This window comes from Pelodiscus sinensis, chromosome 5 (genome assembly GCF_049634645.1).
Source record: "Pelodiscus sinensis isolate JC-2024 chromosome 5, ASM4963464v1, whole genome shotgun sequence".
NCBI lineage: Eukaryota > Metazoa > Chordata > Testudines > Trionychidae > Pelodiscus > Pelodiscus sinensis.
Genome location: NC_134715.1, coordinates 84517767 through 84531322, shown reverse-complemented (window position 1 = coordinate 84531322; position 13556 = coordinate 84517767). Strand labels below are relative to the sequence as shown.

The 13556-nt window shown below is 44.3% G+C and overlaps 2 protein-coding genes across 12 annotated transcripts in view; both read left to right on the top strand.

Moving 5' to 3' along the window:
- Positions 1–5966, top strand: part of EXOC1 (exocyst complex component 1) — a 53673-nt gene extending 47707 nt beyond the window's left edge. For all 4 annotated transcript variants that reach the window (XM_075930391.1, XM_075930392.1, XM_075930394.1 and 1 more), the window contains 3 exons: positions 2232–2431; positions 3502–3696; positions 5278–5966. In XM_075930391.1, the coding sequence (XP_075786506.1) occupies positions 2232–2431; positions 3502–3696; positions 5278–5430 (548 nt within the window). In that variant the 3' untranslated portion in view covers positions 5431–5966. The remainder of the gene's footprint in view (positions 1–2231; positions 2432–3501; positions 3697–5277) is intronic.
- A 2356-nt stretch (positions 5967–8322) lies between these two features.
- CEP135 (centrosomal protein 135) overlaps positions 8323–13556 on the top strand; it is an 85359-nt gene continuing 80125 nt past the window's right edge. For 4 of the 8 annotated variants that reach the window (XR_012904293.1, XM_075930385.1, XM_075930387.1 and 1 more), the window contains exon 1: positions 8325–9618. The gene's annotated coding sequence lies outside the window, so the exon portion shown is untranslated. Of the gene's footprint in view, positions 9619–9716; positions 9948–13556 lie in introns of those variants that run through there. The other 4 variants (XM_075930389.1, XM_075930384.1, XM_075930390.1 and 1 more) reach the window with 3 other exon arrangements.

Sequence of the window (13556 nt, the reverse complement as noted above, 5' to 3'; positions counted from 1 at the left end):
GAATTACTTTTTCCCTCCACTTGGGAGGGCAGAATCTGTAGTTCCATAGAAATTAACAATAGTTTTCCTTAAACTGGTCAGTGAGAGATGCAATTTGGCAGAAAATATTTATCCTGCAGATAAAGCATATTGTCCACTGTTGCAGATACAGATAGCAGCACTACTGGGCATCCTAATACCCAAAATTTGAAAAGTGCATTTACTCATAAAAAAAAAAAAATCTTGTTGTAAACCTTTGACACCAAAGTGAACTTAAGCATTAAAAATGCATCTATTTAAATCAGATTATTTGAAAAGTAATTTCCCTTTCACTCACTTGTTATGGTCGGTATTCGTGGTTCTGAGTGGCAGATAGGGGACAAATATTCTACATTTTATTTTAAAATGTATATTCTTTTTAAATTTTTTTTATATGCACATATAGTCTGTTACTGAGTTGACCTTTTTAAAACAAACTATTCAATGCTGTAAAAGTTGCAAAGGAGCTTGGAGATTGCAATTGAATACTGAGACTTTCACCTTTTTGTTTGTCATCAGTCTGAATTATATATAGCATCAAAAATGTATGTAGAACATCAGAAAACAAGTGAGCATTGGTGAGATCATCAGGATGTGAAGGATACAAAGAAGTGCATTTTTAGTGAGAGGATACTTAGCAGAAAAGAGGGCATGGATTGCTCCAAATCTGTTGGGAGAAGCCTTAAAAAAAGCACAGAACTACAAATGGGGAAAAAAAGACAAAAGAAATAGGATGACTGAGGGTGATAGTAAGACAAAATGATAGCACAAGTATAGGCAGGGTCTTGATTGTGAGGAGTTTGAACATAATCCATAAGGGATTTTTAAGTGGTCAAGGCTGCTTAGAAAGATATCTGTATCTGCCTTGCTCTGGATAGAGAGGAAGACAAAAATTGACAGTGACTTCTTTTCCTAATTGACCATTCACTGGGCTGTCTGAAATGAATTAAAGGTTTCCATTAATTTTCTAGAAATAAATTAAAGATCTCCATTAATTTTCATGGGAATTCATATTACAAAAATTACTATTAGAAGTGGCATCCGTGTTGGTAGGTTCAATGGAAAGGCTAATGGGTTAATAGGAAAGAAACTTTACTACTACAGGCAGTCCCCGGGTTACGTACAAGATAGGGACTGTAGGTTTGTTCTTAAGTTGAATTTGTATGTAAGTCAGAACTGGTACATATTGTAGGGGAAACTCTAGCCAAACATTTCTCCAGAGCTCAGTTTTATTCTCCCACACCTCACTTCCCTCAGTCCTTTATTCTCAAGCTGAGGTGTCTGCTGAGAAAAGCCGCTCCGCGTCTCCCTGGTCTGCTGGGGGGGGGGGCACTAGCTTCGCGTCTCCCTGGTCTGCTGGGGGGAAGCAGCTAGTGCGGGGTTGCCTCACCCCGTTTGTAAGTAGGGATCCGATGTAAGTCGGATCCATGTAACCCGGGGGCTGCATGTATTTTACTTAGAGTGATGACCTAGAACTAAATTGAGGCACAGTGATGGGGCAGTATACAGAAATGTATACTAGCGCTGGCCTGCTCTGTGGACAACAGAAGTGCTTCCACCATCGAAGGTATCAGTGGGACAACTTTATGGGCACTCCTGATTGAAAAAGAGACTGGAAGAACAAGATAACTTAGACAATAGACACTGATGTCCTCAGTAAAAATGGTTTGTGATGAGAAAAGTTGAGCAATACAGAATAGAGCTTGTATCACAACACAAAAATCATCAAGAACAGCAGAGGGAGACTAAGAATAAATAATTTTCGTGTAATTTTTTTCAAGTTTTGCTACAGTGCATGAGTATCTTTAAAAGGCAGTAAGTTATGTTTGTAAATTTCTACAAAGTAATGAATCCTCTGCTAAACAAAAGGATGTTATATAAATAAATGTATGTGAAATTGCCTCCTTATATCCTATTATAGTATGCATAAATTAGTCTCTATACCTTGTATGTAAGAAGTAGAACTATGTAGTCTCAGTTCTAATTCATGACTGCTGCTATGAATATTTTCATGTATTCATTTATTCAGCAATCAAAATAATTTTGGCAGACTTGCCAAGTACAAAAGTCATCAATTTGATCATAGTCTATGCTTAAAAGGATGTAACTTGTAGGAAATCTTCACTTTTGTGTTATCCCACACAGTTCCCTAAGAAGGTAATCTTTCTAGAGAAATGTTTTGTATGGAATCTTTTTACTGTTTTGACTTTTAGTGGAGAAAGTAGCCAATGAAAGCCAGAAAACACCCAGGGATGTGGTCATGATGGAGAACTTCCACCATATTTTTGCAACTCTCTCTCGTTTGAAAATCTCATGTCTTGAGGCAGAAAAAAAAGAAGCTAAACAGAAATATACTGACCATCTGCAGTCTTACGTCATCTATTCATTGGGACAGCCTCTTGAGAAATTAAACGTAAGCATCTCTTGGTCTAATTGTATTTCTAATGTCTTTCTCCAATTGCCTTTCTCCCAAAACTAATTTGTACGTTTTAAGTGTGCAGCACCAGAAGTGTGACAATGTGCTGTTTCTTGTGCCATCTCCTTATTCTGTTACCTGCCAAAGGGCTCTCATCTCTCCCTCTCCCCTCCTGACAATGATTTAACATCTCCATGACTGCTAATATATCGCAGTTTTTTTTTTTTTTTTTTTTTACTCAGATGTTCATGTGGGGACAGGTATTCTTTTCCAACACTAATTTTCATCACTAATTAGGAACTTGGGGGATGCTGTTGCCCACACCAGTGACCGTGATAAAAGCATTATCACCCTGTTTCTAAATTACTTTTTTTAAAAAAAACCCTAGTGCTCATTTAATTGCCAAAACCAGATCATATATATGGCAGCACATTTTGCTTTAAGTTGAGCTAATCAGTTCGATGATCTAGTGGGACATGTAAGATATTTCAGTGGTCCATATAAAAAATATTTGATATTGTTAATTGTTTTTGCTATACTTAGGATTGTAGTTCATTATAGCTTTTTAGAAAATACTTATTTACAGTTGTGAAATTGCTCATATAATTAAATTTTTTTAGTTATAACTTGAAGTTCATTACATACATTTTGTAGGCCTGTGCCTCTCTGGAATGCATGTTTTGGAATCTTGTACTCCATGTGCATCACTATCGCTTTTTTTAATTTTTTCTGCTTTAGACATCCAGGGCTCTTCTGCCATCTCTTTTCAGACAAGGATCTTTTTAGTTTTAAGCTAGATCATCACTTGACAAAAGCCTTCAAGGGAGAATCCAGGAACTGCAAGGAGTGGTTACACTTTTCCTTCTGAATTGTTAATTAACCAATGCTCTAATGTGGTGGTGGTGGTGAGCTCTGTTTTAGAGGGTGGAACTATATTTAGCTGATGTAAATAAGCATTGTTTAATTAAGTGAGGGTTTTTTGGTCATTTGGAAACAAGACATACCATCCCATGATTATATTCACTATCCTAGATTTATGACTATATTAATATTGTAATTTATCTTAGCATTTCTTTGAGGGTGTTGAAGCTCGGGTGGCACAAGGCATACGAGAAGAGGAAGTAAGCTACCAATTGGCTTTTAATAAACAAGAGCTTCGTAAAGTTATAAAGGAATATCCTGGTAAGGAAGTGAAGAAGGGATTGGATAATCTATATAAGAAGGTGGACAAACATCTTTGTGAAGAAGAAAATTTACTTCAGGTAAAACGATCAGATTTTATATAAAAAATTGTTTTTGCGAGCATTAAAATATTCTACAAATAGTAGAATAGCCTCAAGTCTACTTCTTTAAAGTTAAGCTTCACAAGAATCAGAGAAAATGAGCATTTTGATGTGCACCAAAAGAATTCTCTGTAGACTACATCTTTATTCTGGAAGCTATCATAAAGTAAATTAACTTGCCATTATAAGTTTTGGAGTGCTTTTTCTGCATATTCCCACTTGGATGCCCCTTGAGCTTCACAACTCTTCTGAAAATCTGTGTGGGTTTGGAGCCCTGCATGAGTCTCCTTGGAATGTTTTGAGTGTTCCGTTAAAGGGGTATTCACATCCAATTGCCTTTATTCCTTTTGACAAACAGAATCAACTACTAGCAGGAGTTTGGCTCTACGGGAAGTTTCTTCTTTGATTGTTCATTACTGGGTTTTTGTACATCTGGGGTGCTGGCCAGTCTGGGAGATATCAGAATAGATGGACCACTTGTCTGATCTGTAAATTTATCTATTGGTATCCATGTTTTGGCACAGAATGCTTTCAATTAATTCTTTTCCAGTGCGATGAGTGGGAGTTTAAAAAATGCTCAATGGAGGTCTAATTCAGTTGCTGTTGAAGTTAGTAGTAAAAGTTTTTGTTGACTTTTGAACAAGAGTTTTCAAATTTCTTTGCCCCAGAACCCCCTTCTGACAGCAAAATTTACAAGCTGAAGGGGTGCAGATCTGAATCTGCCCAAGACCCATTGCCCCAGGTTGGGTAGGGGGCTCAGTCTTTGGCTTTGGACACTAAGTGTAACACTAGCCCTAGTTACCTAAATTCCCTCTAAACTGTGCAGCCATGCATATTGCCTATTAAGCCCTACGCTGGGGCTCAGGGCTGCGGGAGGGAAAGATGCCTCTCCCCAAGCCCTGAGGCTGCCGTGGCTTGGGGAAAGGCTCCTCTTACCTGCCCAAGGTGCTGCAGTGAGAGTGGAAGTAGTCTTCTTTCCCTGGGGCATCGTGCACCCCAAACCCTTCATCTTCAGCCCCACCCCAGAGTCTCTATCTTCAGCCAGAGTACTTACCCTTCCACACCCCAATCCTCTGACCCATCTGTGAGCCTCCTGTTGCCCTCAGCCCTAACCCTGCTGTGCTTGTCCATGTGCAGAATGGTATTTTGTGAGATACAGTTGGTGCACATAAAACGCATTATTCTGCACATACAAAATTAGAGGGAACAATATTGCTGATGTAATTTAAAAAGGGGATCCTGACCCCCATGTTTGAGAACTGCTGCTTTAAAGCAGAATTAAGCCACTGCACTGAGGATTTAGTAAAATCTCACACTTTGCTCAGATGTGATATTTGTACTTAAATCCTTTATCTACTAAACTGATAAAACAATTTAATATTAAAAAAAAATCTTTTACTTTGTAATTTTGATTTGCTGGAAGTTGTATAAATGTTTATAGGTGACGCATTGATTCTGTGTGTTCAAAAAAACCAACCCAAACCCCTAAAAAATCCTTGTTTTTTCTGAATTCTTTATATTGATGAAATTTAACTCTAGGTTCAATTCCTTTTTTGGCAGGTTGTATGGCATTCTATGCAAGATGAGTTTATACGCCAGTACAAACACTTTGAAGGCTTGATAGCCCGTTGCTATCCTGGATCAGGTGTTATAATGGAATTCACTATCCAGGACATCTTAGACTACTGCTCCAGTATTGCACAATCTCACTAACTTCTACAAAGGGAAAATGTTTGAAAAATATCAAGTACTCCAAATGCTTTAAGAAGCTGGAACAAGTATATGTATTCTTAAATGTGATTAAATGTGTATAGAATATTTCCATCTTCAATATATTTCAATGCAGAATGAAAAGCCTAAATTGCATTGTTGCTTTCCTGCTTGGTCAAAGCACTGTTTTAAAGCATTAAATTCATGAAACACTTAATATTTAATTTTTCTCTCACTAGTGCCCTGTGTGTTTTTTGTTTTGTTGCTTGAAATTTTGTAACTTTCTTGCTAACAATTTCCTTTGTATATTCTTAGCACCTTGAAAGGACACTACTGTCACCTGACTTCACACTAGTACTTTGCTGGAAATTATGTAACCATTAAAAAGATTGTACAGAATTGTTTTTCTGATTCAACTGTAATATATGGATGTGGAGTTCAGTCCATGAAACTACTAAATACATTCATGTTTTGAGAATTAATGTGATTGTATGTGGCTGTAACTCTTCTGATCTTAAGTAAAAATAATCTTTCAAACATAGTATCTCCATAACTTTTTTTGTTCCACAGAGTATTAATTAATTCTTCAATTGTTGTTTCCCACCACAAAAACATCAGACATCTCGAGTCCAAAATGAGGTATCGAGACAAGACAGAAAACAATCCATAATTTTCCTTTCAGCATGCATTTACTTTTGTGTTGGTATTTACTATAGCATGACTGAACTTCAGTCTTACATTAAGCAGAAAGTCTGCTCTACTACCATAAAGTAGGGATGTAAAATTCCGTTTAACTGGTTAATGGATTAAAGGGGGAACAGACCGGGGAAGGGGGGGGGAGTAGGAGGGCGGAAAGGGAAGGCTGCAAGCAGCCCCTGTCCGCAGCTCCAGACTGCCAGAGCAAGTCTGTGGCCTGCCATGCAGAGTTGGAGTAGCCCCTGCCGAAGGCAGGCAGAGAATTGCTCCAGCCCCCACTGGTTAATTTTAATGAGTAAGGCTTACTGGTTCAAAGTGAGGCTTACCACTTAACCTTTCACATCCCTACCATAAAAAGACAGCTAAAATTTTTTTTAAAAAATACATTAATTTGAAAATCTTGGCCCTTAAGATTTTGTAAACTACAAGGCTCTCAAGTTCATATTTGAGTAGCAATCACTTCAAAAAGTTCATTTTGTTTAGATTCACAAGTATGGATTATAAAAGCCTAACATTAGGCACCTATTTTTGAAAATTCTTATATTGTTTACTTTGTCCACATTGCATAACTATATTTAAAGATATGTATTAAATACAAACAATAAATCTTGAATAACTTTTTACATTTTCATGGAAAACCTCTCCAAAGAAATCACGCGAACAAATCACTACTTCTGGATTCATGTATTCTTATAAGGACATAGCAGGAACTTTCTCTTAACTTGAATTTCTGAGCTATTTGTTTTATTAATTTCTTGTGTTAAAATGTTGCGAGTGTACCCATAATAAATTGCTTTCTGAAGTGACAGTAAATAAGTTGTCCAAGATTCTCGATCAAAGATAAATAACTTTTTCATTAATTTTATTCATGTATCAATTAGTTTGCACACTTTACAAGCTGCATAGAATATATGATTAAAGCGCTTAGATTTCTTGTACAAGGTAAATTAGCTTATGCAACAAAGATGTAATGTAAACTCTTTAAATCCCACAGCCAAGCTACATGCTGAATTTATAAGCTCCATCATACCTTACCAACTTTCAAGCAAACTCAGATTTATCATCTGTTTAATAAAGCAAATGTAAACTCTTGTAACCAAATAGCTGGCTAGATAACTTTCTGGACATGCATGTGAACAGACTCATTCCATTGTTGAGTGCTAGCTATGCACTTTAATTTTTTCTATACATACTTAAGTCTGTATTGTCAAACACATTGAATATTTTAAAAGTCCACACCGCTAATGAAAATTTATTTCCGTAACCAAATTTTTTTTAACTGTCAGTTACAGTAAAACTCTGACGGTCCGGCACTCCTGATGGTCCTGCACCATCAGGAACCCGGAAGTACTCCGGGCAGCCGGACCATTGGAGCTACTCTGCCCCCAGCTTCCCCTATTCAGCCGCTGCTAAAACTGACCAGCGGCTGAATCGGGGAAGCCAGAGGCAGAGCACCTGGGGTGCTGCCCAGTAGGTCCCCTAGTGCTGCCCCTCGGAGCTGTGGGACCAACAGGGCAGCAGCCCAGCTGTCCCCGATTCAGCCACTGCTGAAACTGACCAGCGGCTGACTCCAGGAAGCCCGAGGCAGAGTTGTTTTGCCCCGGGCTTCCCGGAATCAGCCGCTGATCAGTTTCAGCAGCAGCTGACTTGGGGACACCTGGGGTAGAGCAGCTGGGGTGCTGCTAGGTTGGTCCCCGCAGCGCCGAGATGCAGTGCTGTGGGGACCAACCTGGCAGAGCCCCAGCTGCTCTGCCCCAGGTGTCCAGATTCAGCCGCTGTTGAAACCGACCAGCAGCTGACTCCAGGAAGCCCAGGGCAGAGCAGTTCTGCCTCAGGCTTCCTGGAGTCAGCTGCTGATCAGTATCAGCAGCTTCTGACTTGGGGACACCTGGGGCAGAGCAGCTGGGGTACTGCCGGGTTGGTCCCCTTCTGTTCTGAAATTTGATTTGTCCTTTTCATGTGTGTTCATTTTTTTGATTGTATCCTTTGGTATATATGATTGTACCAATTTTCTTCCACTATTTGATCTGAGGAAGTGGGTCTGGCCCATGAAAGCTCATCACCTAATAAACCGTCTTGTTAGTCTTTAAAGTGCTACATAGTCCTGGGTTTTTTTGGGGTGGGGGGTGTGTGTGTCTGTGTGTGTGTGTGAGAGAGAGAGAACGAACACACCCACCCACACACACACACCACTATTTGGGCTTCAAGAGAAAATCTTGAAAATGGGATGTTTCCTTGAAGATCAGACAGAAAACAAAAAGCACCTCATGCAGGCCCATGCCTAGGGGAGCGTGGAAGCACCCTGCCATAGTCCCCCAAGTAAGCATGCTACAGTGGTCGGGGAAAGGCTGTGGCTCATTTCCCTGCTTACTACGGGGGAGAGGGGTGCATTCACATCCTTGTGGTCCAAATTTACAAAAACGCCCCCCACAGAAATTCCTGTGTACCGGCTCTTTTATTCTAGAGAACTAGATAAATGGGCTTAGGTAAACAGGATGGGCTATGTCTAGACTGGCATGATTTTCCACAAATGCTTTTAACAGAAAAGTTTTTGTTAAAAGCATTTGCGGAAAAAAGCGTCTACATTGGCACGGATGCTTTTCCACAAAAGCACTAGATGCAGTTTTGCACAAGAAAGCCCCGATCGCCATTTTCACCATCGGGACTTTTTTGCACAAAACAATACCATGTTGTCTACACTGGCCCTCTCGCACAAAAGCTACAGTTGAGTAGCCCTGGTCTAGACAGTGCTTGGGCCTGTTGTGAGGGCAGGGGCCTGGACTTCCAGTCCTAGGATTCTACGAGTTTGAAGGCCCATGATACTGAGGATTTTCTGCGGCCTGACTGATGCTTTGCAAGTACTTGGGGCTGGCAATAGGGGGAAAGTCCAGACACTGGACAGAGCCCTGACATTAGGCCCAAGGGTTTTCGCTCTCCTCTTCTAACCTGCCACAGGTCCGGCCGTGGTCACGGAGTGGCTGCGAGGCGCAGCTCGGGCCAGGTGTCGCAGGCGGACGGTTCCTCTATAGTAGCGAAGGCGACTTTTGCAAGCTAGTGGGCTGCGTCCTTGCCCGGCTGCACCGTCCGGCCTGGCCCCCCTGGCAGTGCAGGCGCCGTGCCCGCCTACAGCTCCTTCCGGCCCCGCCCACCATCGGGCTGGAGGCCCCGACCTGACCGCACAGAGAGGCGTTAACCCGCCCCCCATCGGGCCTAAGGGGCAGCTTCGGTGAGCGCTGGCAGCCGACACGGCCAGGCAGCCCCGAGGGAGAAGCTGCAGCTGTGAGGTCGCCGCGCGCGAAGGCTGCTGGGAGGCCCAGTGCCGCTAGGGGTTGCTGTAACCGTGCTCTGCGGCGGTTGGTGCGGAACGCGGTGTAGCTCGCGCTTGTCCGGTTACTGGGGTGACGGGGCGGAAGCGGACCCTGCTGCGCGCGCCATTTTCAAACCGCTGGTTCGGCCCAGCTGCCGGCGCCGAGGTCTGCGGAGCCGGAATTCTCGGTGAGTGTCTCGCCCGCGAAGTCATGGGCGCAGCCGTTAGGAGTCTAAGGGCTTCGCTTCCGGCAGGCCCACAAGAAGAAGGGACGAGCCCTACACGGGGGAGGGGGTAGCACTGTCCGTTGCTATGGCGACACTTATAGTGATGTCAGATACGGGCGGGCTGGGAGCTCCCGGGGTCGGGGGGTTCCGGTGGCCGGGCCAGGTGGGGGCTGTCTCGCGGGGCCAGGACGCAGGGACGCGACGTCGCTTAGCGGCAGGGATGGGCCTGGGCGGGCCTGGGCGCCGCGGCTGTGGCGCTGGGTGTCACGGACGATCCTGGCATCACTCTGGTCAGTGTTGGCGGGGCCCAGCTACCCCCACAGCGCCCTGCACGTCTCGCCCCCCGCTTGAGACGTGTCCGCCCCCCGGGCATAGACTCGCCAGGCGGTCTCCCTAAGACCAGCCGTGCCCGCCGTGCGACCAGCGCTCCACATCTGACTATGCCCGCTCTCGTCCTTCCCGATCCCTGCAAGTAGTGTATCCGCTCCCACCCGGCCTCTGCCTGAGACCTCCCTCCACCCTGACGCCCCTCTGTGATCTGTCCGCCATCTACCCGGTGCTGACCTCTTACTGCGTACCTTTTGTGTAATCTTTGCAACCCCACTGCTTTCTCCCGTGTTGGTACAGGCACCCTGACCCGTCTCTACAATCTGTGCAAACATCCTGTTCTTATAAGAGGTAGATTAAGATTTATCAGAGTCCTAGGGGTCTAGGAGCTCTGGAACTGGGTGTTAGGACATGCTAATGTTCGCTCTAATCTTTTTCATCCATGTGTGGATGTGCACTGAGGCATCACACAAAATTTAGCTGTGAGCTGCTAATCAGCTGGGCATCAATTGATTTTTTTCCCCTGGGTAGCTGCACAAACACACCCTTTACAGGGAATATTGGGACAGACCCACCACTCTTTAATATGAGCAAGCAATGTGAGCAGAGTCGGGGGCTACACTTTGCGGAGAAGGACCTGATAAAGTATTGGCTCACCTGCTGCAAAGTACAGTGCTTGCTAGTGGTGCCAGGGTTTTCTTGTTCGGGGGGGGGGGTGCTCTCCATTGTGGGGAGCCCTGGACTCTCCACCACTCCTGGGGGTGATAGGGACATGGGGTAGGGCCAGAAGATTTCACATGCTCCTCTGCGCACAGACCCTGATTGGCCTGAGGGTGGGGGAGCAAGTGAAATCTTTGCCCCCCGCCCTACCAGGGCTGTGTGAAGCCTAGAGAGAACTGCCAGCTGTTTTGAACAGCTGGCAGTTCCTTTTGGTGTTGCACCTCTAATAGGGGGGAGGAGACTTTGTGTGCTTCCCTGTGCCAGATCTCAATTGGCCTCGGGGCGGGGGAGTGGCAGAGCAGCTGCAGGCTGGATCATAGGACTTGGTGGGCCAGATCTGGCCTGCAGAGGCTGTCTTGCCCACCCTTGGAGTACAGTGTCTGTGAGGGGGTCATAACCTAGGGCAGAGGTGCAGGGATTTGGACCATGACCAGAGATAATAGATTAGGGTTCAAGGTCTGGGAGGCAGTTGTGACCTGAGGAAGGGTGTAGAAGAGGATGCAGTGTCTAGGAAGATGTATGGAGGCTGGAACAGGGATGCAGAAGGTTTGAGTTACATGGGGTAGGGGGGCAGAGGGTTGGGTGAGGAAAGGGCTGGGAAACGTTACTTGAGTGGCTCAGCACCCAGCAGATTCCTTAACCAGGGTCTCTGCCTTCCACACTCCTGTACTGCTCACAGCAGCTACAGGGGCCATGTGAGCCTGGAGGATGAGGGAGGAGGGCCACTTCACATGCTGCTTGTCCTGCAAACAGGCAGCTGCTATTGGCTGGAAACTGGCCAATGTGAGCTATTAGGGAGCAGGCGTAGTGTAAGAAACCTCTACTCCGTCCCCCGGGCTCTCAGCATTCACAGAAGCCCATGGCCCTGCAGCAGCTGGCTTCACTGAGTGGGAGCAGGGCAGGCCAGATCTGTGGCTTGATCTGCTGGATGTGGCCCACAGATCATATTTTTCCCAGCCGTAGGCCAGTGGCTGCATGTGGGCACCCTGGCTCTTCCACACAGAGCAGGTGGAGGGTCTGGGTCTCCGCACTGTGGCCCAGACTTCCTGGGCAACTCTTACCTAAGCCCACCTCTGATCTGGCCAGGGGCTGTGGCCTTGGAGCAGGGCTATGTGACATACATGATGTGGCTGAAACCCTATCATTGGCAGATGACTCTGAAACTATAGAAAATGATGGTGATCTTGAAGGAGGTAGTCTTAAGAATCGTGTATGTTGAGGATGGATTCTCTTAAACAAAATAAGTCAATGCATTTGTTTAATTATTATTAGCATACTGCTCATTTAGTATTACTCATTGCAATCACTGACACTCAGTTCTACTTTAAAGGTAAAATTGTAGAAGAAAGAGCTGCCTATTTCAGCTATTTATTTTTTATCACAGCTGCATCAGATGTTATAGTATCGTAGAGTAACAACTATATTTTTTGCTCAAACATGAGAATTCAAGAATAGTCCACAAGGAAGACCAGTAGTCCTTAAGAAAGAAGTATGGAATAAAAGAAGTTTACCAGCCTGAAGATCCTGCATGTTCAGACATGTTCCTTTCATCATCTTCAACTCAGCTTCCTCCTGAAAGTTAACACTTCTCATGATGTTGTTTCATTTGGGCCTTGCATTTCTTTGTTCTGCTATTTGCATTTTGCATGCATGCCTAACTTACCCACGTGTAGAAAAACATCATTAAAATATTCCCAAACAGAGTCTCTTTTATGGTCTGTTGCCATAATAGGTTTTCTCTTCAAGTGACAGAATGGTATGGTAGATCTCAAATGAGTGAAGGCTATGCTCAGCAAGACCTTAAGAAATCTGAAATATGCCGCTCAAACAGTTTCACATTAGTTTCTATTGCCTTCCATCTCTTCTCACATTTTATCTCCAGGCTTCTTCTATTTGTCTAGATCTGTTCCTTCCCTAACAATCTTCTATTTATTGAAATTTTTGAAACGGCACTTTTAGAGAGAGGTAAAGGATTGACTTTATGTACACAAATTTGCAGAGGGACAATAGGGTTAAGGTTGTAATTTCTCACCTCTATTATTTATTTTAAAACATTTTTGCTGTTAACAAGCATTTTATTTCTGGAGACACGAATCCGCAGTTTGAGAATTGCACAACTAAGCATCTCTGATGGTATCTTCTAGACTGAGCATTGAGTCCCATTGGGTAGATAGAAAGATTAACCTAAATAATCTATATAGAAGGCTCTGGAACCTCGTAAAACTGGGTCACTAGTCAATGAACTATTGGAACTCATTTACAAATATTTTCAAACATTACATTAATATATCTTTGCGCTACAGTCTCTCTCTATGAAAAAAAGCTTTTCTTGCGGGATGACAGAGTGACGTCATCACGTTGTTCTGTGTCCTGTCTACCTTTTCCCAGCTTGAGCCCCACCTCACTGCTTCCCCTTGCCACTTGGAATTGCTATTTTAAACCAAGCCCCTACTCCCCTTTCACCACTTCCACCTCACAGGGCTTTCAGTGCCAAGAAACATGGCATAGTAGCCGGCTGACCCCACATCACAGCTGTGACTGCCTGGGTGTGTGTGTGTGAGGTGCTCAGGACAGCAGTCTGGGGTTAGGAGCTTGGAGCAGGGCTCCCAGCTGGGCTTATGTGCCAGCAACAGGGTTTTGGGGGCTCCATGCTCCAGGTTCTTGGGGAGCCGGAGCATGGTGCGCAACCACCCAGAGTCCAGCTGCCCATGCGACAACTCACCCTCTTCCCCGCAGCTGCACTTACCACGGCTGCCTGGAGGAGCCGCTACACTAACCTGTCTGCTCCTTCCCTTCCACTCCTGGTAGGCAGATGGGCAGCCCTAGCCTCTGCGAGCAGGGCTGGGGCGGGG